This window comes from Lethenteron reissneri, chromosome 21 (assembly GCF_015708825.2).
Source record: "Lethenteron reissneri isolate LAM-NWPU_2019-01 chromosome 21, ASM1570882v1, whole genome shotgun sequence".
In the NCBI taxonomy this organism is placed as follows: domain Eukaryota; kingdom Metazoa; phylum Chordata; class Hyperoartia; order Petromyzontiformes; family Petromyzontidae; genus Lethenteron; species Lethenteron reissneri.
The window spans coordinates 21,125,482-21,149,570 of NC_083799.1; the positions used below are offsets into that span (position 1 = coordinate 21,125,482).

Consider the following 24,089-nt stretch of genomic DNA (forward strand, 5'->3'; position numbering starts at 1 on the left):
CAGCGCGTCACCGCCCACAGCCAATCGGTACCCCGTAACCCACGACCCCGCGCTGACCCCTGATCCTCCACCGTCAGCGCGCGTCACCACCTACACAGCCAATCATCACACACTGTGCATACGATCCTTAATCCCAGCGCGTATCACCTCTACATCACCCCCTCCCACATAGCTTGCAGCCGGCCCGGCTGTTAACCTACAACACAACATAACGCAACGCAGTAATAAAGAACTCCACATCCCAGTGTGCCCCGTAACACAACAACAACAACAACATAACACAACCTTAAATACGAAGCAATATACAGCCCGACGAACAACACAATAAAAGCGAACACCATAAAACGAACGCGCCAAGTGTCACCGTGACCCACGCAGTGCCGAGGCGCTCCGGCTGCCTCGACTCCGCACGGGGTAGATTACACAAAGTAGCGCGACCTAGCGCGAGTCCGTCTGGCCGGTCCGTCGTACGGAACGGGACGTTGGCGACCGTCCGGTGTCTCCGGCAGCTCTAGACGGCACGGATCGGGCCTGGAAGGACCGGCCCCGCCGTGGAGATCCGGCCGCCGGTGGTCGGCAGCAGTCAGTTCCGAGACACCTGGGAGCGGGTCAGGCGGAGACATGTGAGGAGCAGGCAAGGACAATTCCCCCTCAGGGTCGTCGGTCACGTCACATGCTCGGCCCTCACGACACAAGGGGAGGCCATACAGAGGCGAGAACGGTTTCAGTCGGGAGGGGTGGACGTACCAACGGCGTTTCCCCCATTTTATCTGAACGCACTGGGGGCGCGCAACCCGCACGACCTCCACGGGTCCTCGCCACGGCTTCAACAATTTAGGCGACGTGGCCAAAGGTGCCTGAGGGCAATGCAGCCAGGCCTTGTCACCTGGTTCCCAATTGTGCACGGATACCTTCCGTGCCCGCAACCGCTCGTTCGCAATTTGGCGAGCCCGCGAATTAAGCCGTGCGGCCTCCCTTGCCTCTGTCAGTTTATGAATATTAAATTTAATATGCTCTGCCAATTTAGAATTAGTTCGTGGTGCGGGCAGACCCAGCTGCGTTTCCATGGGCGGGTCGGCTTCCCGGCCGTACATTAGAAAAAACGGGGAAAACCCCGTAGCTGCGTGGGGGGCCATTCTATACGCGGCAAGGACCCCAGGGACCTGCAGGTCCCAATCAACATGCGACTCACACACCTGCTGGCACAGCATAGAGGTCAATGTCCTGTTAAGCCTCTCCACCATCCCGTCTGTCTGCGGGTGGTACGGGGAGGTACGCACCTTTTTGGTACCCAACAGGTCGCACACCTCCTGCAGTAATTTACTCGAAAAATTTTTCCCTTGGTCAGTCAGCAAGCGTTCGGGAGCCCCCTTGTCCAGGACGTAGCCCTGGACAAAGGCGTCCGTCACAGCCGCCGCCGACTGGTTGGCGAGTGGCCACGCCATAGGCCACCGGGTAAAATATTCGACCCCCACCAACAGGTACTTATTACCCCTAGGCGTGACCGGAAAGGGCCCCAGAATATCGAGTGCAACGAGCTCGTTAATGCGCGAGACCTGAATAGATTGCAGCGGTGGATTAGCTGCCACGGGCGGTGGTTTCCGTCTGGCGCACTCAACACAACCCTTCAGAATATTCACCACGTCACCCCCCATTCCCGGCCAATAATAGTCACGCTGAAGCAGGGCAAGCGTTTTGTTAACTCCCAAATGCAAGAGGCGTTCGTGTGCGGCCAAGACAACCTTCCCCCTCACAGCAGAAGGCACCACAATCGAATGCCGCCGGGACAAACTGTCCCATCTCATCAACAGTCCCTGCTTAAGCTCGTAGGAGCCAGTTCGGTCGTGGCTACCTTCGGAACCCTCCGTCTTTCGGCGCAATGCCAGCAGGGAGCTGTCCGCCATTTGGAGACGGCCCCACTCAATCAACGACAGTGAGAGCAGCGAGTCCTGACCCCCTGGGGTAGCGGGACCATCCCCAATTGGTGTGCTCGCGGTCGCAACCAACGCCTCCCTACCTTCCGTAACCGGAGGTTTACAGCGCGCCGATCCCGATAAGCACGCACATTTGTGACAAGGCAACAACCGCGACAGGGCATCGGCATTCGTGTGTCGCAACCCTTTACGGTACGTAGTCGTGAACTGATAGTCCTGGAGGACTTCCAACCACCGCGACAATTGGCCCGAGGGCTGGGCAACCCGTAATGAATACTGGAGCGCCGCATGGTCCGTCCGGACCGTGAAATGACGACCATAGAGATATGGCCTGAATTGTTGTACAAAAAAAACAATGGCAAGTAGTTCACGACGGGTGACGCAGTAGCGCTGCTCTGCCGGCGACAACACCCTGCTACCATAGGCGACCACCCGTTCGACCCCTCCAATGACTTGGGACAGCACCCCCCCAATGCCCGTGTTGCTAGCATCCGTGTCTAGCAAGAAGGGACTCTCAAAGTCCGGATAGCGCAAGGGTGGGGCCCTTACCAAGGCGTCCCGGAGGGAGCAGAATGCAGCCTCCTCCTCCGGTCCCCACCGGAACTTCACTCCTTTTGCCGTTAAAGCGTGCAAGGGCTTTGCAATGGTGGCGAAGTGCTCAACGAATCGGCGATAATACGAAGCAAAACCGATGAAACTGCGCACGTCTGACACTGACGTGGGCGTCGGCCACGAACTGACACAGTCCGTCTTCGCAGGATCGGTAGAAATCCCCGAAGAGTCGACAATGTGACCCAAGTACCTCACGGATTTACGAAAAAGATGGCATTTGGCCGGTTTAAACTTTAATTTAGCCGATCGCATTCGCGAGAACACCCCTCTCAATCGCTGGAGGTGTTCTTCGAACGTTTTACCGAAAACAATGACATCGTCAAGGTAAATGAGGCACGTTTCCCACTGCAAGCCCGACAAAACCAATTCCATAAGACGCTGAAACGTCGCAGGAGAGGAGTGAAGTCCCATGGGTAACCGGTTAAACTGAAACAGGCCCCCTGGAGTCCGGAATGCAGTCTTAGGCTTAGACTCCTCGTCGAGTGGCAACTGCCAAAATCCGGACAATAAATCAAGAGTCGAAAAGTATCGCGCACCGGACAATGCGTCGAGAGACTCGTCCATCCTGGGGAGCGGATACGCGTCGGCCACCGAGATCTTATTCAGGCGGCGGAAATCGACGCAAAATCGCAGGGACCCGTCCTGCTTTTTAACGAGCACAATAGGTGCTCCCCAAGGACTGGAAGAAGGCGAAATAATGTCGGCTTCCAGCATATCGTTAACTGCCGACTGAACATGTTCCTTCTCAGCAGGACTCAGTCGGAAGGGATTTTGCCTGACCGGTGCCGCATCGCCCGTTTCAATGTGGTGGCGTAGCAGGTCCGTGCATCCGATATCATACTTATGTTTACTGAAGACATCCGAAAATTCAATCAGCAACCCGCGCAACGCGCCCAACTGTACCGCTGACAAATCGTCAGAGTCCGCGCACAGCATATCAATCCAATCTAGGTCCTCCTTTGATGGTACGCTATTCGTGGGGCTCGGATCAACCTGCGCAACCAGCCTCTCCTCCGCAGGGACCCGTGCCGCGTGAGCCAGCACGGTGCCCTGCTGAATGACGGCCGGCCGCGCCCCAGCGTTTAAAACCATGACAAACGGATCCCTGTCTTCCCCAACCAAAGTGTGAGCCACCGATAAATCGAGACCTCCAACAGCCCTATTAGAAGGACCCAAAAGCATGGCCTGTTCCGAGGCCTCCTTCCCCCATGGCTTCCGTAACCGGAGGGGAATCAACATTTGTGAACCCGGGGGCACGTGCACGGTCTGTGTTGCTAACGCCTGAATGGTAGCGCACGCCGTCCGAATTACATTAGGGCTCGTCAAAAATGAAATACGGCGACCCGATGGTAGTTCAATGCAACGCTGATCAATGAGAATTTTGATGGGCATTTTCGCCAAAAAATCAGTGCCCAATAGGCAAGGAACCGCCAGGGAAGATGAAACGAAAACGGGTCCCGACAATTTGATATCACCAATGCAAATGGACGCCCTAATCTGACCGATAATGCCCAACGATCCCCCGTTAGCGGCGTAAAATGGCACATCCACCGGAAGAAGCGGACGACATTGTACCGGGAGAATATTATAAATGAGATCCGAAATAATAGTCGCCGATGCCCCCGTGTCCACTAACACCCTGACCTCGACCCCATCAATCGATCCGGTAACGACGGATGAACCCGCTGAGGCAGCCACAATTCTGTGCCCCAATTCCGACCATTTAATGTCTCCCCGGTCCCGGCCGAACCCCCCTCTCCGAACCGAATCTCCGAACTCTACTCGGCTCTCCCTCGTCGCAACGCGACGACCCATACGTGTCGAGTATGCGGGCCAAGCATGTGAGGTGCCGCGACTTGCCGGGGTTTGCAGTGATGACTTGGGGCCTTGGTCGTCGTCCAGCCGAGGTCCCATGGCGCGCTGACGTGGGGCACGGCAACCGGAGGCCACGTGGCCACGAAGGCCGCAGTTATAGCAGGTGATGACAGTAGTCGGAGATCTCGGTTGCTCCAGCTTGCGGGCCGCTCGCAGAGGCGAACGACCCCCCGACCTCCAGTCCCCCGCTCGTCCCGCGATGAACGCGTCCTCTCGTGGGCTGACGACTTGGGGCACGGTGTCAACCGGACCCGGAGTTGAGGCCACAGCAGCGTTGCAGACGACCCCCTGCTTTCGTTGAAGGACCTCGTGCGCTTGCATGCTCGTGGCGACCCGTAATGAAGAAATATCGGTGTCGTCGGCCGTGTTGATGGGGACCCCCAGGTCCTGCGCCAACTTGAGCAGCTGCTCCAAAACCATCGCATCTTGGCCCTCCTCGTCCATACGAGGGAACGCGGCGTCAGCGAGAGCGAGCAACGCCGTGCGGTAGGCGAGCACGGTCTCCGTGTCCGCCTTCCGTCTTGCGTAGAAATGATGGCGGCACGCCGAGGGAGGACCGTAGACTTTTGCCATGAGAGCCAGCGCATCCTTGAGCGTGGAGCGGTCCGACCTGCGTGCGGACGTGAAGGCCGCGAGCGCGTTGTCGTCCAGCATGGCAGGCAGTGCCCGCAGTGCCGTAGCGTCGGACCAGGCGGACATCTCTTGATGCGCCAAAAATCTGCGCTGAAATAGGCTCCAATCCCCGCCTTCCGCCTTGAATGCTGACAACGTGGGAAGGCGCTGCTGAAAGATAAAGTCGTCCTCCTCCTCGTGCTTCCTCTCTGCCCCGCCGTCGGTGTGTAAGATGGTGGCCCCAGTGGCGGGTGTGTGATGGCGGTCCGCCGCGCGCGTTGGTGACGTCAGCGGCCGCGCATGGAGAACCGCTGCCACGTGGTGATGGCCGTTCCCGCCAAAAGTTGGAGCGGATGAAATGGCGGGAATCGCCAAATCGTTTTGGCGGGAATCTGCAGGGCGACCCTGTAGCACGTCGGCCGCCGTCCCCGCTCCCCCCGACGAGCTGATCTCCGCCAAGATGGACGCGGCGGCGAGCAGCAGCTCCGCCAGACGGGAGTGTGCCTCGCGAAGCACGGTGTCAGTCCCCCGTCTCTCGTCCGGCGCCGTCGGTGGATCCTGCCCCGTGGGCAGCTCCTCTTCCTCACCCCCTGATGCCCGCTGGCCCGCGTCGTCGAGGTTGTCCTCGTGGTCAATCCCGTGGGTCCGACGGTTCCTCCTTGTATCCATGCTTGGAGGACCGTTTCACTTCTGACGCCAGTTGAAGTATGGGAATTGACGGCAGGAACTTCTTGACGGGTAACACACTTTTATTAAATCCTTTAGGTATCACAATACAACGTGTGGTCTTCCTTCTTCCTCCGACACACTCCACTAATCTCGTGTAAGCTCTAGGCCTCTGGCTACACACCATATACTCGACTCGTGTAAGCCCTATGCCTCTGGCTACACAATACACTCGACTCGTGTAAGCCCTATGCCTCTGGCTACACAATACACTCGACTCGTGTAAGCCCTATGCCTCTGGCTACACAATACACTCGACTCGTGTAAGCCCTATGGCTACACCCACTACACTCGCCTCTGGGTTACACAGAGTCCCGGTCCCCTTAGGACAGCGGGGCTAGGTACCGCAGGGCTCTAGGTCTTCATCCCCGTCTTCATTCTTCGCTGGTTACACACTCCCCTTACGCCTGTGTGCATCCCCTTTTATAGCCCCTGCTCACGAGGGACGGAGCTGATGCGGCGTCGACGTGTGCGTCGTTCCTTAATGACCCAATCACGACGCACTCTCTCTACGATCCGCTCTCCCCAGCGCGTGTTAACATTACCCCACCAATCACACTGCGCTGCCACCTAATCACTCCCTCTCAGCGCGTCACCGCCCACAGCCAATCGGTACCCCGTAACCCACGACCCCGCGCTGACCCCTGATCCTCCACCGTCAGCGCGCGTCACCACCTACACAGCCAATCATCACACACTGTGCATACGATCCTTAATCCCAGCGCGTATCACCTCTACACATTTAAGCACACCAAAATATCAAAAATAATACAATATCCCTCCTAGGCTTGACAGTGACTCATTCGGCAGGCATTTGGCGTAGGGCTACCAACATAAATCGGCACCACCTTCTGCTCATCTGAACTAGAAGATACTTTGACTTTCACTTGAATTTATACTGGTAGGAACCACCTGGTTCCACCAGCCCACAGGGGATTATTGTGTCCGTCCGTCGTGCATCCAAAAATGGGAGGGGTGGGGCTGGGTGGAGAGGGGAGGGTGGGGAGGGGCTGGGTGGGGAGGGGCTGGTCACCCCGTGGTGCCCTTATAAAACTCAACGTTTAACCTACTCACGCCAGCTTGTGCCCGCCCTCGCAGTCGGCCATATTTGCGGAATACACCACGCCGCCGTTGACCCTGGCCATTGACCCAGCAACCCAACGTTCCTACCAGCTCCTTCCGCAGGAATGTGTTTGATCCCATCTCACCGTCTGCGTGTGGTGGGTCGCTCATGATCTTGTTGTAGCAGTCGTACTGCGCGCGCAGAATATCCTCTGCGTCCACGTGCCTGGGCAGCTGAACCGAGGCAAAATCGACTCGTCAAATAAAGTGTGTGGCCGGGCAGCCAACGTCTTGGTCACATCCTCGCCTATGTTGTACTTCATTGGCCGTTACTCGCGTGAAATGTGGACGTAGGTTGAGCTTCTTTCACACCATACGTAGGCAACCGTGCTAATTGGAGGTGCTGGGGAAGGACAACGAACTCAACGCAAAAAGCAGTTCTAAAGAAATGAGTTTTCAATCTCTATGATATTTAAAAGTGCATAGCTCCATTCGCTTACTAATATCAGAAGGAAGAGCGCTCCAGGCAGCTGCAGAAGCGCATCTGAAAGCGCGCGATACGGTGACCATCTTTGAGCATATGGCGGCTCATGGGATTCCCTGTTTAGTAATTTATTTGAGAGGAATTTGCGTGAAAGTTGACCTCGGTCCAAACGGCTATCACGGTATTGCTGATATTACCAGGCGAGCGATACTGCGGTTACAACGTTTGCCCTTCCAGTGGAAGTTTGCGAGTCTCTATCCGAGGATGTTCAAATGATTCTAGATTTGAAGTTTTCGTGTCTGCAAGGATCCATACTCTTTGGTTCTTTCGGTAAAGTCACGTAGATGAAAAATCTAATAAAAATAAATAAAAGTAAATTAAATTACGACGTTTCGATTGCAACACAAGCAATCATCATCAGGTGTGATAAACACAGCAATCGAAACGTCGTGATTTAATTTACTTTATTTTATTTTTCATCGACGTGACTTTACCGAAAGAACCAAAGAGGATGTTCAAATGAGTATTGCTTCATTGAAAGTCAACAGTGGTCCTTTGGTGGACAGATGGGTAACCACTATTGGAATATGCTATTCCTGCAACTGAATCAGCCGCGCCAGTGTAAACGAATGTTTTGAGCACCGAGATTTTACTTTTCTTTACGAAGTTACCCCAAGACCCGATTGTTCCAAATACTGTAGAGTAAATGCTCTTGCTCATGATAATGTATTGCCATCCTTTGAATGTAATCCTTGCTCCCAGACCTTTGGGTAAGTTACTGCCTCCTGCCTCATGAAGGTGTATCCCGAAAGGGTCTGTCAGGTCTCAACAATGAGATCCTAAGTCTTGAACGGGGATGAATACGCAGTTCTACCTTCTACTGGAATGTTTGCTGTTTTTTTTCCTGGATTTTCAGTTTGCACATAGTCACATAGTCACTTTAAGATGTTTTCTTGTTTATGTTTTTGTTTTTTGTTTGTTGCGGTTGCACCCGATTCAAGAGCCGAATGGCTCACAGGGCTATACCTAATAAATGAACTTGAAATGAACTTGAAACTTGAAACTCCAGGTAAGACACTCATTCCAGTGGCATGTGCAACCAAAAAACCCAGAGTGTACATACTGCAAGAGTATTTCTTCACATATACATGATTATATTACTATAGAAATGTTAGATATTTTGTTATTGCAGAGATGTTTACATTTCAAACTAAAATAAAAATGTCTACCTATTGATGAGATAAAAATTTGTATTCATAAGTTAGTCATAATATTTTGTCCATCGGATTAAAACAAAATAAATTTTACGTGCACGTATATGTTGTGCATGTATAAGCATATGCAGACAATGTACATGGGAAAATTACATATACACCAATGCCTTTACTTCTAACACATGATAATACTGTATTTAGATTTGGAGGCCAACCTATAAAGTGATACTACAGCTTTTAATGAAATTCACCCATACTCCCTCTGTGGCTGCACAATGGAAACCCATGGATTAATATCTTTACAGAAATTTTCCATGAAAAAAAAATACTGTAGCAATGCTATCATCACAGCCGATGGGGTGCTTGGGGCCTCACACTCACCTGGGCGAGCATGTAGACCAAGGTGAGGAGCAAAGCTCCTGGGGTCCCTGTGCGCTCCATCTTTCTGCGGGAAAACAAAATACATCGCAGCGGATGTTGCTGCATGATGACTGGAGTTGGCTTGAGAGGCCAAAGCAAAGGTTGGGGGGGAAAAATACCACGTATCACAATTTTGAAATGAGAAAAAAAAACTGCGGTCAAAACTGAAACAGTTGGAGATGATGATTAAAGTGTTTTTCGTGCCACGTGGATCCAGAATCGTCAAAGTGTGATCTGAAATAAGCCAACATTCATTTCTACATTTTGGTGAACTGCAATTATATATTGGCGCTTGATTATAAATTTGAAATATGTGCTGTAATAATAATAACTATTTACACATCAAAGCCCCATTGATTCACACGGTTTTGTTTTCAGAAGGACTCTGGGAATAGTTGGCCAAAATGCATTGTATAAAGGATTGCGTGTGGGTAGAAGCTGGAAGCCATTAAAATGAGGTAACACTGAAATTCCACAAATATGATAGATCCGTAACCTACTTACTCAACTGCCTTTATTGCCTAGCAGGTGGGTATCGCACACATCTCTGCATAACCCACCAACCCAACCTACAAGTCACTGGATTACAGGCGCAACCAAGCTTGGCAACACACTGGACGACAGATATAATTATTTTTGGAAGAAAGATGATAACAACAATTTCACCAAAATAGCACGTTCACTGTTTACACCTGCACACGCTGCATTGAGCCTCGGTGAAGTCATGTATGCAACAGGAAAACAGCTGGGGAACAGAGCCCATTTTCTTAGGGTACGGCATGCGGACAATGGTGCTGCTGCAGCTGCAAGTGCGAGCGTGTGAAACACATCTTTTATGGATGTCAGCCTGTCCCCCGCCAGCGACAGCAATTCCGGTCCCAACAAAGCTCAGCCACTCCTCCTGAACCACGGCCGTGGAGTCTCAGCTATTTTTCCCAAAACAATATTATTGGAGAAAGTCCCATTGTGTTGGAAGATGCGATTTACAATAAAAACATTAATACGAATACAGCCAAAGTTGAAGTGCCTCCGTGTTCAAATAAAACATTGGGCTGCATTGATGTCCACTGGTGGAGATGTCACCCAGCGGTTAATGTTTCTACGTTCATATGGCAGGGCCATGTCTATCCATAGGACAACCACTCTTGACTTATACCCTTTGGTTTTTTCGGTAAAGTCACGTGGGTACAAAATAAATAAATGAAAAACAACTAAATTAAATCACGACGTTTCGGAGGTAACACAAGCTTCCGTCTTCAGGATGGAACCGTTACAGCCAAAATCACTGTAGCAAGTGAAGAGAGCTAATAGAGAAACGCGTTTGTGTTGCCTCCGAAACTTCGTGATTTAATTTAGTTGTTTTTCATTTCTAGATTTTTTATCTACGTGACTTTACCGAAAAAACCAAAGAGTATGAATCCTTGCAGTCAAGAAAACTTTAAATCACTTTTGACTTAGCAAGTATTAATGTTATTACTATTAGCTGCGTTATAAACAGGTGTACAATGGGCAGTAAAGATATATTCTAAAACAATACCGTGCATGACCATCAAGCCATTGGGATTTAATTTTCCACTCTTTTAAAATACAGTACCCGCTCAGGTTTTGTTTGAATTTCTGAAACAAGAAATATACTAATAATAGGGTTTTCCCCTTTTTCTGGCAACAAAACTGAAACCTTTTTACGAGGATTCATGTCTGCATTAACCACAATACTTGCAGTCAAAATGCAAACAAAAAACACGCTATGATAATATATGCATTGTCCTTGGTGTGGACCAATCAGTTTCAAGGTCAATGCATATATTATCAGTGTGTTTTTTGTTTGCATTTTGACTGCAAGTATTGTGGTTAATGCAGACATGAATCCTTGTTAAAAGGTTTCAGTTTTGTTGCCAGAAAAAAGGGGAAAAACCCTATTATTATATTTTGGTACTGGCAAATGAGGTGTAATGATGAAGAAACATACTGCGAATAATAATTATTAATTATTACCAAAAAATAATGGGGCAAAAAATTTGAATATTTATTCATTTTAATGTTGGATAAAATAACCCTAGGGTGGATTAATAGCTCCTTTCTTGTCTGTAAGACAACATTCATAACATACTAAGAAAGCAGCATTCAGGATAACATCTCCAGCTTTGACAATCACGTTGGCTTGTCTATATTGCATAACATTCTTGTTCTGAATATTAATGCGTACTGCATCCTGTTTTCATATTTGAGCACCCTGCGAGACACAGGATACGAATCTCAAGGGTTCATCCTGGTTAAATAATGTGCAGCATTATAAGTATATATTCATTGTTTATATTGTCCGCCGTACACAATAGAAAATGTTGAAATTCACGGAGTATTGTAAGTGGTATTGTTGATGGTTGACTGGTGAGTTTTGGCATTTGGTTAAAATACACGAACAGTGGCCAAGTCACAACATACTCGAATGTTACCTTGTATATATACAAGGAGGATATAGGACAATTTTCGGCAGAGTGAAACAGATTTTAAAAAAATCGGCAGTGATTATTTTTGCTTGAGAACAGAAGCTTCATTGATGGACGACTGTGAAACTCTGCCAAAGCATTTTCAATAAATTGGAGCATTCGTACATTATTGTGCCATCTGTTGTCAGAAAAAAGAGTCGTGGTTATGCGTACATTAACCTAATGATCCAAACTGAATTATAACAAAAATGTCCAAATTTCATGGCCTCGTTTTTGATTGCGGAAAGCCGTACACGTTTATTTGCACAACATTCAGTGTACAGAGTGTTTTGTGGCCAACCATTTTGATTTAATATAATACAAACAGCTCCATTTAGCTGGATAGTTCCATAAGTACAGTAATCCCTTGAAGTGTAAAATCTGGTAGTACTTTAAGAGCCTGTTTGATGTGTTTTGAAGCAGGCGGGCATAAAAACCCTAAGGGAAATTCACTCAGTGGCTTTGTGAATTGTTCTGCCATGGTTAACCAGCCATCGACTGAGCCAAATACATGCTCCACAAGAGCGTCTGGTTTGTTTTGTTTGTTCCCTCCCAGGGAGGGAAGTTACCTGGGTTAGCTGTGTGTGTGTGTGCGGTTAACAAGTATACATTTATGCTATTAATTCAGGTTTGGGTTTTTTGTTCTATTTCGAATAAAACGACAAATTGATTTTGCACCCTTCACATACAACTTGACTGAAGACCAGCTATCTGAGATTAAATCAGCTGTTGCCGGCATCGATACAAGTAAGCTATAATACACCACGTAATATTAACTTGACAATTAGGGGGGAGGATTTTGACACGGTCAAAGATTTTGGAAGATAACAAGATTTAAGCCATGCAGTATACCACAAGCATCCCACGTGTTTAACAAAGGAAAGTATCACCCAGAATTGGGCCAGGATAGGGCTTTGATAGGTGACCACCATGCATAACAGGTGTGAGAGACTGCGGGGACAATAGGGCACCGCGGTGGCGAGATGTTAACTACCTCGCCTGGTATACAGGTCGTGGGTTCGATCCAGACCCTGCAGACTGCTGTATATTCGGAGTTTGCGTGTCGCTCTCCCCGTATTCGTTTGGATGTTTCTCTGGGTACTCCGGTTGTTCCGTCCACATTTAGAATCAACATTTTTTATTTAGAGTATTTGTCTGCGATACAGTTCCACGTGATAAGCCACTTTGTTGAGCTATCATTTGTGGCCAGGTCGCTTCTGAAAAAGAGCTACATAGCTCAGTTGGCTTTCCCCGGTAAAATGTCTAAAAAGTTGAGTTTTCGTAAAATGCATTGTTATACTGTATCTACGCTCCTGGCATTCACCAAACAGTACTGACGAGCACAGTGAATTTTTGTAAAATAATCCCCATGACAGTGGTGTACATTAACTTCTTTAGAACTGGTTTTCGTGTTTAGTTTGATGTCCTTCCCGTGCACAGTTGGCAATGTACGGTGCGAATGAAGTTCAACGTACATACGTAGGTAATAATAATATTGTTATGCAATGGGGCCACCATAAGACAACACTGTGGCATGGAAAGTAAAAGTGTAAACAATATTAGAGACTCGTTATATAAATGGATATTATGTGTTGACAGGGCATTACATTCATTTTTTTTTTCTCCAAAGTAATTTCACAGAACATTGTGGTTGACCAAGCAATGCGCACATCATGTAGCAGGGAGCTGTGAGCTTGTGAAACCTTTGTACTTTAACTGCGGATATCCAGGACATTAGCCAACACAGTAGTAATTAAACTGAGGCACATGGGATATAAGCTAACAATGGATATTTGGCTTGTATTGCCAGCCAATGTTATAATTGTATTATAATGGTATTGTTATGATTGGTGTTTAGCTACACGTGTGTCTTTACAAACACAACCTAAAACTCAACGTTTTATTTGACCAGGTAAGGCCCACTGAGCTACACTTTACAGTTCTTTTTCAGAAGCGACCTGGCCACAAATGATAGCTCAACGAAGTGGCTTATCGCAGTGGACATTTATAGCAGCCAAATAACCCAAACGCATGTTTCTAAATATGGATATAAAAAACGGAGGACCCGAAGAAAAAAAATACACGCAACCACGGGGAGAACATCCAGACTCCAAATATACCGGCGTCAATGTTGGGATTGAATCCACGACCTCCTGTATACCAGGCAAAGTAGTTAACATCTCCCATTCCGTGGCGTCCTATATGAGCGTTTATCTGCCTTATAATGTGGCTTCATGGCCATAATTGGTTCTGACCAAACCAATTCACCATGTGTAGTCAAGATCAATATTTCATCATTGCCAAAGCCGTTGATGTTACCACACATCTCGCCAATTCTCCTTGTCTTCACAGTGCCAGATGTTTTAGGTCATAACTAATAGCACATGCCCCAAAGATCTAACGACAATCTATACATGCATCGTATGCATCATATGTTCAAGCTAAGTGGCTGAGGGTTTTGTAAACATCTTGGTCTTCCAAACATTAGCAGTCTCAACCACTGTTATTGTTATTCTTGGTTCTTTCGGTAAAGAAGGGAAATAATAAAATAATGCAAATATAATTTTATTTTATTTTTATTTTATATATTCCTTTTTTATTGTTTTATATTTGTATTATTTTATTATCTCCCTTCTACGTGACTTTACCGAAAGAACCAAGAATATGAATCCCTGCAGTCACGAAAGCTTTAAATCAAAACTGTTATTGTTATTTTAGTCGTGTCCTTTTGCTAGATGGATATGGGATGATGCCACTCAAATGTTTTGAGTCGGTGATAAACCCTGAGTCGTGTTTAGGGAGACAATGTTGTCTGTTCTACGCGTTATCGTTTTCCCCCCACCAGGCATAGTTTTCCCGAACCGTGATTCTAACTTTCAGCAATAAACATAAAGCTTCTGCCCTGAATTTAACCACACGTGGCAATGGTGAGAAATTAAATACAGAACAGGTCGCTCCGTCTCCATTCTATTCCATTTGGAATTTGTATAGCGCCCTTTCCATGAACTGGGTTTGTGCCCGACTGCCACTATAATGCTGGGAATAGTCGGTGCGGCTCGTGTGAGCATGTCAGCTTCCTAACCTCTTGCTGCCTGTTCCTTTTGAACATGCCTTGTATTGTTCCTTTCTACGTTGTACCGATAATGCCGACATCAGCCAGGAAACATGTGCGTTCCAAAAGGGGGCCCACAGACCTGGCCGGCAAAATAAGTGAGACACCTGCAGGGGCTCGCTAACCATGCATGTCCCTCTGGGAGGCACGTGAGCAGAGACAGCTGACAGAAGTTTGGCTGTGCAGTATAATTCGTGAGCAACCTGATGTGGTGCCTGCCTATGTACTGCACTTTGATGGCACGTTAGTTGGATACGTTGCGTTGGCGGTGGTAGGCCAAGCACAATAATGAAAAACTCAAAATGTGCGTCACTCACACTTTCTAAAGGAAAAACATATACATTAGGCGATGTTTGGGAAATAGTCCTGTTTCATACGCAAGGTTTGGTGGATTACACGGATTTGTGAAACTCCCGAAATCAGAGCTTAATTCCAGCCCGATTATATTCTGCGTTGACGACCTGAAAAGATGTCCTCATCCAGCACACCACATCTAGTATACTTATTGCTATGGCTGCGGTTCCTAGTTACATGCATTCTACAGTCTACCAGCGACACGAAAAGAAAAGTCAGCGATGAATGAAGCCCTGTCTGTAACCCATGGCTGTCTGATGGCTAGTAGACGGTAGTTCCGATTCCAAAGAACACAGGATGAGATGTTACTATCCTTTGTGCAAGCACTTCCAAGAGTTCATGAACAGTGAGCCTGGTGAAATTTGGGGAGCGCATCGTCAGTAGTGAACCTTTGGTTCCTAGGGTGTTTCGGCCTTTCACACTATACACCCTCCCCAAAGGCGGCCAGCGACAGGGTGATCAATCCTACGCTTGCGTCCCATTCCCAATTAGTCATAGGAGTTGCCTTGTTGTTGATAGCCAACATTCCATGGGACTATGCATGGCAGGGGCGTCCTCCTCCCTGAGTCAAGCATTGTTGGCTGTCTGATGGCGAGTAGACGGTAGTTCCGAAAATATACTTGTGAATCCATCTATGCGGACCACGGACTATAAATCAACTCATACCTGATGACTTCTCCAAGTGATCTGGGGTTTTTGCCCACATGCAAAATGGGTATTTATGAAGAGTGATCAAGTATTATAGGTCGTACGTGGATTTGAATATGTCCGCTCCAAGGTCTTAAATATAAATGTAAACATTTTAGTTAGCTAAAACTAACATAACGGTGTTTGCTACATCTAAACAAAACAATGAGCGCGAACCATATACAGAACGTGGTATTGTTTGGTTAATATAAAAAAAACATTTAATACACGCATGTGCTGCATTTTTACCCTAACAGATTTTGATGGCTGACTAACAAGGGAAATCAATCAAAAACAGTGACATACACTGCTACCGCTGTCATTGATTGAATACACTTGTTTTTATTTTAATGGACAGGTAGTGTATTTCCCCCCCCCCCCCATCGCTGTGTCTTTATATTGATTGCTATTCAATAACCCCATTGTATGTGTCACGGAGCGTTGTTGTGTTCAACGCAACAACTAAATATCTGATCGTTATACGATATTTACTGTGAATCATTTTCAGAACACACTGGGCAGTTTACCGAGACAAGCATGCACATACATAGCTTGAGACAATATAGTAGTGGGGCAGATTCTAACAATTTGTAACGTGAATATGTGCAGACTATTCAACTTTATAAAAAAAATAGATTCAACACAAACACTTGACAACAGCGTGTTGATTTCCATGTGCAGTTCACTATTGAGTGCATATCATGACGCAGCTCAACATGCACGTTGCCTTCCTACACACGTGTAGTAACAATGATACATACAAGTTCACACAGACAAGACATTGCCCATTGAACTCACAACACAATCGACTGGACTGTGATACTCTTTGGTTTTTTCGGTAAAAGTTACGTAGGTAAAAAATAAAATTAATGAAAACAGCTAAATTAAATCACGACGTTTCGGGCGCAACACAAGCGTCCGTCATCACCTGATTTAATTTAATTGTTTTCATTAATTTTTTCATTTTTTTACCTACGTGACTTTACCGAAAAAACCAAAGAGCATGAATCCTTGCAGTCACGAAAGCTTCAGATCTAGAATGGACTGCGATATCAAAAGGCCACCAATGCCACTGTAGTACTATAGAATGAACAAGTTTTGATGTACACCTTGCAAAGCCACTGCTGTGTGAAGGCCTGCCTTGCACAGTGGCAGTCACGGGATGTGATCTCCATTCTTCACCACCAGCGTCAGTGCGAGACGGTGGAGGGGGGTAGAGGGTTAGAACTGTGTCAGGTATCACTCGCCACTGATGTTAGCCCAGACCAGAAAGCACTCGTGTCGTTCGGTTAAAATAGCGCCACTGATCCACTCCTATATAATAACAATATATGATGCTTTATAGTGTGGTTTGCAATAGGTAACTCAATCTCCTGGTGTATAGCCTCATATACATATACAACGCATATTACACTGGTCAACACGCTTTTTCTGGCATAAGGTATCCCAACGGTTTTAAGGTCATTTTGGGGTGCTGATTCCAAATCTGGCATCAGTCTTTGTCTATCACATCAGGTTTTTGAGATATCAAATATTGCATTTTCAATAAAAACTGCAGAAGAAAAATATGAAATAAATGTGGATATCTACATAAAATGATATTATAAACACACTATCCTAAAAATACAGCACCATATTTTAACACTAAAGCAGTCACTGACTCGCAACAACTTACAATCATAAGTGGCAGAGTTAATTTCGGGTAAAATCAATTAAAATTGGGTATGCCTATAGCATAAAAATGAGAGGTGATAGAGCAAATCTGAGATCAGATTTGGAATCAGCACCCTGAAATTAGTCTAAAACAGCTGCAAAAGTCCAGGCTAGGAAAAAAATGTTTTTTTGTTGTTGACCAGTGTTTTACAACCTTATGAAATACGTTACAAAACCCAAGATGTCTTATGTGCAATAGTGATTGATGCATTTTAGCCAGATGAGAGACAATTGAGATTCATTATCTCATTTCTAAGAGCAGCCTGGTTGTCTAAGACTGATATAAAATTAACCTTATAGCGGGACCCGGGGTCCCATAAGCCCCCGGCTCTCGCATAAACATTTTATATAATAATGTAAACAAAAGCTTTGCTCTTTTTCAACAATGGCTTTGAAGGATGGTGGCAAGTGTTGTCTTGCTAAACTATAATCTATGCGCTTTAAAACTACTTACCTGCAGTACCTCTATTTAAATACACTATCGAAAAAATAATTTACACCCCCTCTGTCAATCATCGTGTTTCTCAGTGTGGATTTGTGAACACACTTTGTAAACAGTACATAAAATAGCACGCCTTTTTCAATGCGCTGTTCATATTGTAACAAGCGTTTATACCAATTTTACTCTACAGAGTAGTGGGTCGCCGCTCCTCTTATCCGCATTGATACGAGAGGTATGTGGGGACTATGGCTTAACCGCAAAAAAACCTATCTGCACAGATGCCTACGGACACGAGAAGTTTTATCAAACAGGAGGAACTAACGGTGCAGCTAATAGGATTGTCATAGATTGATCCTGGCTGCAGACATTGGTAGGTCACAAATAATAATGAAGATAAGAAAGCAGTTTCACTGTATTATGCATACCGTTATGACAAATAAAGGATTTAAGTCGTGTAGGCAGTTTGAGCAGCTTTGGATATCACTTATTATGATCCTGCCCATACCCGAGCATGGAGTGGCATTCGCTTGTTCAGCTCTTCTGCGCATTCGTCCTCGCTGCTGCGCTTGGACAACGACGTGACAACAGAATGATCCGCGCCACGTGGGTCGTGGCATTTATGTGCGCGGTGGGACGGAGTCGGCAAAAATAAATCAATTCATTACGATTTTGACCGTCTATTCGGGACCCCGGGGTCCCGCCATAAGGTTCAACAATATATTGTCAGAGAGCAACGTTTCAATGCAGTACGGTAGTTAATGCTGCTCATTGATATAAAGACCCATATCTTTCCTCTTTCGACAACGAAAGTGTGAATGAACACACACACACGCAGGTGTGTTTGCACGCATTACGCCAAAGTCAAGTAAAATCAAACGCGTAAATAAAATCCAGGTAAACTACAAACTTTACCATCGAAATCATTATCATTTGTGCGAAAACCTCCCCCCCCCACCCCCTTCTAAACTATTGTGTATTTGATAGCACACGTCAATTCATTTGACTAAACCACCCACACAAAACGACACAGAGAGACTCGCACAACTGACGGGGGGCAGTGCAATCTCCATGCCCAATGACGGTCACACCGCACCGATCGATACTCACGTGGGAGGAGGTGGGGTCGGCGTCCAAAAGAAGGGTTCCCTATCACCAGCAGTGCGCCCTGGATCTCTGCGTGGGGCGGCGTGCTGTTGGTTGTTATCCTGGCTGCAACTGAGCCCTGGGTCCTTTTGCCCCTGGAGTTTGGTGGAGGGGAGAGTGTGGAAGGAGGATGGGGGTGGGTGGGGGTGGGTGGGAGGTAAATGTCCGATATACGTCAGTTTCCCGAGGGTGAACTTTCCGTGCGGTGCACCTCCCTTACTGATCTCATTCTGTCTTGCGCACTTTGGTGGCGTTTTTGGGCCAGAGTTGATCAAACCAGGGGGGAGGGGGTGGTTGGTGAGTGGTAAACGCATGAAAAAGCCACATATATGTAGCTGGTTATCGGTGTGCGGCTTTATCTCGAAATGTCTTCGTTTTGTTAGCAGTAACTCGTAACGGTTATAAATCTTACAGGAAGCCCCATCGTTTCTTAGTCGAATGTCTCGAATAAAGGTAACGTTATTCGTTGTTTTTAAACAGCTCTCGTAGGGGGACGGTTCAGCGGATTGGAATCCAGATATCGCCGTTAGTTCGATTCCATTCTCCAGGCATGGCAGTTCAAACAACGGGATGATTTTCTTCAATTCCATTCCTACTCCCCCCTTGCCTCTATCCGCCCAGCAGTATAAATGGTTTCACCACAGTCAATCGACAGGCCGTGCCTGGTAAGATAAAATGTGGGTATGCCCACCCACTTCTTTCCAGATGCCAGATCATCATGGAAGAGTAGACCAAACGCTCTGTAGAGCTGCCTTCAGTGGGCAGGTCATTCCGTCACCATTGGCGGTAAGCAAGCGAGGCAATTTCAGGGGTTTACTTTCTGAGAAACGAGGGCAAAAATATGGCACGTGGTTACCTTGACCGCCGTGCTGTTTGTAGTCCGTGCGTGCCAATCAGCGATTCACTGAAATTCCACTAGAAATGCAAAATATTTCTAATCCCCTGACTTTTGGAAGTAGTATTCTAGCCGGAAAACCGGTTCTCGGTTGATCTTTTATCGTTTAACAACCCTAGTTTTGGCATCGCTGCTGTGTGTGTACGTATATACTGGACATCTGGACATCAGTAAGAAAGAGCTGTAGAGCTCATTGGATGCCCCCAGTATAAATAAATATTCTGATTCTAATATGCATTTGTATACATCGTTTGGTTTGTGAGACTCCATTTCCTGCGTGTCTTCTTTGTTTGTATGATGTGCATAAATTATTGTTGGAATTGTTATTGTGTGTGTCATACCTCTGGGATCGATAATATGAGAAAGACATTGGTGGTCATCCTATATAGTGCTGGACATCTGTGAAAACGAGCTTCATAGCTCATCGGATTATGATAAAGATTTCGAGAATGTCCCTAAATATGGGAATGTCGAATTTGCCAACGGGGCTGCCAGTAGAGATAAGTGCTGCTCCAGAACTCTGCTCTTATGAGCATAGGCATCTTTCGATTTAAAGCTTTCGTGACTGCAGGGATTCATCTTCTTGGTTCTTTCGGTAAAGTCACGTAGAAGGGAAATAATAAAATAATAAAAATAAAACATAATAAAATAATTCTCACGACGTTTCGGCCACAACGCAAGCGTTGTGGCCGAAACGTCGTGATAATTATTATGTTTTATTTTTATTATTTTATTATTTCCCTTCTACGTGACTTTACCGAAAGAACCAAGAAGAGGCATAGGCATCCTTTACTCTCGTTGAATTCACCTATTCCATTGGAGCAAACATCTGAATATTCCGTGAAACGTTGACGTCAAGGCAATAATGACCTTCAAACCAACGTCGCAGTCCTCTCTACTTACAGGTGCCCGTAAGAGCTCATATATAGTACTGTAAGCATGTTTTCATACGTAGCACATGATAACTGTCATTTAATAGATATAAATATGCTCGCACCTCTGATGAGCACGTACGGTGCAAAAGAAGTTCAACATACGAAGGGTTAGTGCAAGGGTCGGGAACCTTTTTGACTGGGAGAGCCATAAAAGCCAAATATTTCTAAATATATTGCATTGAGAGCCATATAGTATTTTTCACGTATAATAAATTAAATGTCTTACTTTTAATGCGACTTCTGGTGCTGCGTGGTTTTGCTGATGGCCTTGTAGTAGTCTGGTTCGTATGTGGTGAGGTTGAGCTTCATGCAGGCGTTGAGGCCCCGTGACCCGTGAAATGTATCTTCAAAACTAATTTCTGTTTACTTTAAAATGACACAGTATTATTAAGCAATATCACAAGTATTTTAAAATCAGTTCCAAACTGATTTTTTTTATTTTTTTTCAACTCAAAATTGTCTGGGAGCCATATGCCGTCACCAGAAGAGCCATATATGGCTCGCGAGCCATAGGTTCCCGACCGCTGGGTTAGTGAATGAATATGTACAAATGTTCAAGCGTCACTCTGTGCTCATGCATTAGCTCTAAGACATGATTTGCTAATGTTCCTGGAAGTGGCCAGAACTTTCCAGTTAGGGTTTGGTTGTTGAAACTAATGGTCACGATTTGTGTTTAAAAGTCTAACGAAGTATGGCTTTAAATGTCATGCCTTACAATCAGGTATATAATATGTGCATCAACGCATTAGTTTCACCAAAAAAATGTGGCACCATGCCGTGTGCCATACAGTATGTATTTTCAGACAGACCTTATTGTGATACAAATGTACGTGTTAAAAAATAACAACATATGTCTCGCTAAAACAGTGTCCTGAAAGGAATATATATATTATCGGTAACCCTTTGGCTCATGGCCTTTCTTCATAGAATCGATATCACTGTTTTAGAAATGCGTGCATTAACAAATCAAATACTGTACACTGTAATCAATTAAAATGTCGTGGTTAAAAGTGTCAGATAGATGCTGGATTTTACCAAATGATTAAATGACTTAATATTGAAATACACAGTGTTACTAACCAAAGCAGAATCCAACTCAGGGAATGGTTATAAGCCGTTCACCTTGAGCCTGCTGCAATAATAAGGCTTGGGTGGACATACTTTAAACCGTCATGCAAATAATCCTCTTGTCAACAGATACAGTAAGGCATTTAACATGCAGTGAGCATGTTGGCCTAAACCCAGTGGGAATAATTGCACAAACACACATTTTTACAGACTGATAGTTGAACAACACACTTAGCCATGCGCAGATAAGAAAAACAGCATGATTATGACACAAATACTGAATAAACAGTACGCTGCACAATATAATAAAGTGGGGGATATTTTAAAAGACAATTTTAAAAGACGGTGAGAAAAGTCCTGCAACGTCTATCTCTGTGACGGATCCCTATTCAAACGAGTGTGTTGACGGTACAGCATAGGGGTTTCAAAATACAACGGCAGATGTTTTGGACCAATGTTTACATGATGCATTTAAATAAGTTCATAAATAATCCGCTATATAAGCGTAAGTTAATACGAAAGATGGTAAACATTTGAGATCTGCGAGTACAACAACATCATGCTGTGACTTAACGACTAACCAAATTCATCAATTCTCTTAACTATCATCACGTGCACTTAAAGTATAGATGCTTACATTCAAACCATGCTTTTAATATTACATGATAAGGTCTTAGAACCACATTACATGGAACCCTGGAATTTATACCGAGGATTAAATAACGCATTCATCAATGTCATTTTACTGAGGCTTTAACAGAACGTGGATTTACCGATGGCCAAGAACGACATATTTTTCACAAGCGCCACTTTTGCCGTTTAATGTTTGTGCGTGTGACGCCACCTTGTGGTTTTACAAGAACAATATGAAGTCATTTTAATTGTAACGCTGGTCTACAGCCAAAATGCTTCCGAAATAAATGTAGTCCAACTTGACTAATTCTGGGTCACTGAGGATCAAAATGATGCTTAAAATTGTTGCTTGGCTCTAGTTTTCAAGCTATGCTGCTGGGTCAGTAAATACGACCCAAGACTTGGGAATGGCGGAGGATAAGTGAGTTATAAAGGGAAGGGATTTAAATTTAAACCAGAAATGACTAAAATACATCTTTGACTGGATCTATGAATAAATCTATGACTGGGTTTGGATAGTACTTGCTAATAATAGAGGTGTTTTGGGTTAGATCATGTAAATATAAATATGTCGTTAAAAGCCTCCATCACCCGACACAGCCAACTAGAAAGGGTTGTCACGTCAACAGAACGTGGCCAATTCGTCACTAGTACAGCACACCGGTGTGTTGGAGAGCCAAGCTACAACATTTACAATCTGAGTACGACGTTTCGCCAGTAATTACAACTAGCTTCATCAGGTGACAGCCAGATTTGTGGAGAAGTCCACCTGTTTCGTTCCTGATATAGAGGCGTAGAGGTGGTGACCACGCTTCTGTGCTCTTGCGTAAAGTGGTGGTGGGGGGGTTAATGAGTCAACGTACGTTATGCGAGCCTATTGAACTTATCCTTCCTGTCCATTGTGTGTATTAAAATAGCCCTACCAACGGTAATCCCTATTGAAGCATGGTGGCCTGTATAGGCATGCGTTTAAACAATGTAAAATTTGATGATTCGCTTCCACGCAGCACTAAGTCGGTAGCTATCCGAACAGGTAGATTTATTTCTATTTTTTTCGATTTAGATATATTATCTAATTAGTCTTGGCTAGTAGTAGCTAGTTTTGCACAGAACTTCAACATTATCAAAATCAATTGAGTGCCCTTGTTGGCACGCGTGTTCTGCTACTGCTGACAGTTGTATTTGGGATAATTTTAATATATATTTGGTGTTCTTTTAGTCTCTTGCTGACCATTCGTCCTGTTTGCCCAACATAGCATTTGCCACAAGTGCAGTTAATCCAGTACACACCCTCTGTTGATAGCTTCGGTAATACATATTTTGTACCATACAGTGAGGGAAAAAAGTATTTGATTCCCTGCTGATTTTGTACGTTTGCCCACTGACAAATAAATGATCAGTCCATAATTTTAATGGTAGGTTTATTTGAACAGTGAGAGACAGAATAACAACAACAAAATCCAGAAAAAACGCATGTAAAAAATGTTATAAATTGATTTGCATTTTAATGAGGGAAATAAGTATTTGACGCCCTCTCAATCATAAATATTTCTGGCTCCCAGGTGTCTTTTATACAGGTAACGAGCTGAGATTAGGAGCACACTCTTAAAGGGAGTGCTCCTAATCTCAGCTTGTTACCTGTATAAAAGGCACTTGTTCACAGAAGCAATCAATCAATCAGA

General features: G+C 45.6%; 1 protein-coding gene across 1 annotated transcript in view; it reads right to left on the reverse strand.

Moving 5' to 3' along the window:
• Positions 1-18,989, reverse strand: part of LOC133345383 (calcitonin gene-related peptide type 1 receptor-like) — a 45,780-nt gene extending 26,791 nt beyond the window's left edge. Inside the window, exons 1-3 of the mRNA XM_061556087.1 lie at positions 18,841-18,989; positions 8,901-8,964; positions 6,968-7,055 (exon numbers count right to left, since the gene is read on the reverse strand). Coding sequence (XP_061412071.1) covers positions 6,968-7,055; positions 8,901-8,960 — 148 coding nt within the window. The 5' untranslated portion in view covers positions 8,961-8,964; positions 18,841-18,989. The remainder of the gene's footprint in view (positions 1-6,967; positions 7,056-8,900; positions 8,965-18,840) is intronic.
• Between the last annotated feature and the right edge of the window lie 5,100 nt (positions 18,990-24,089).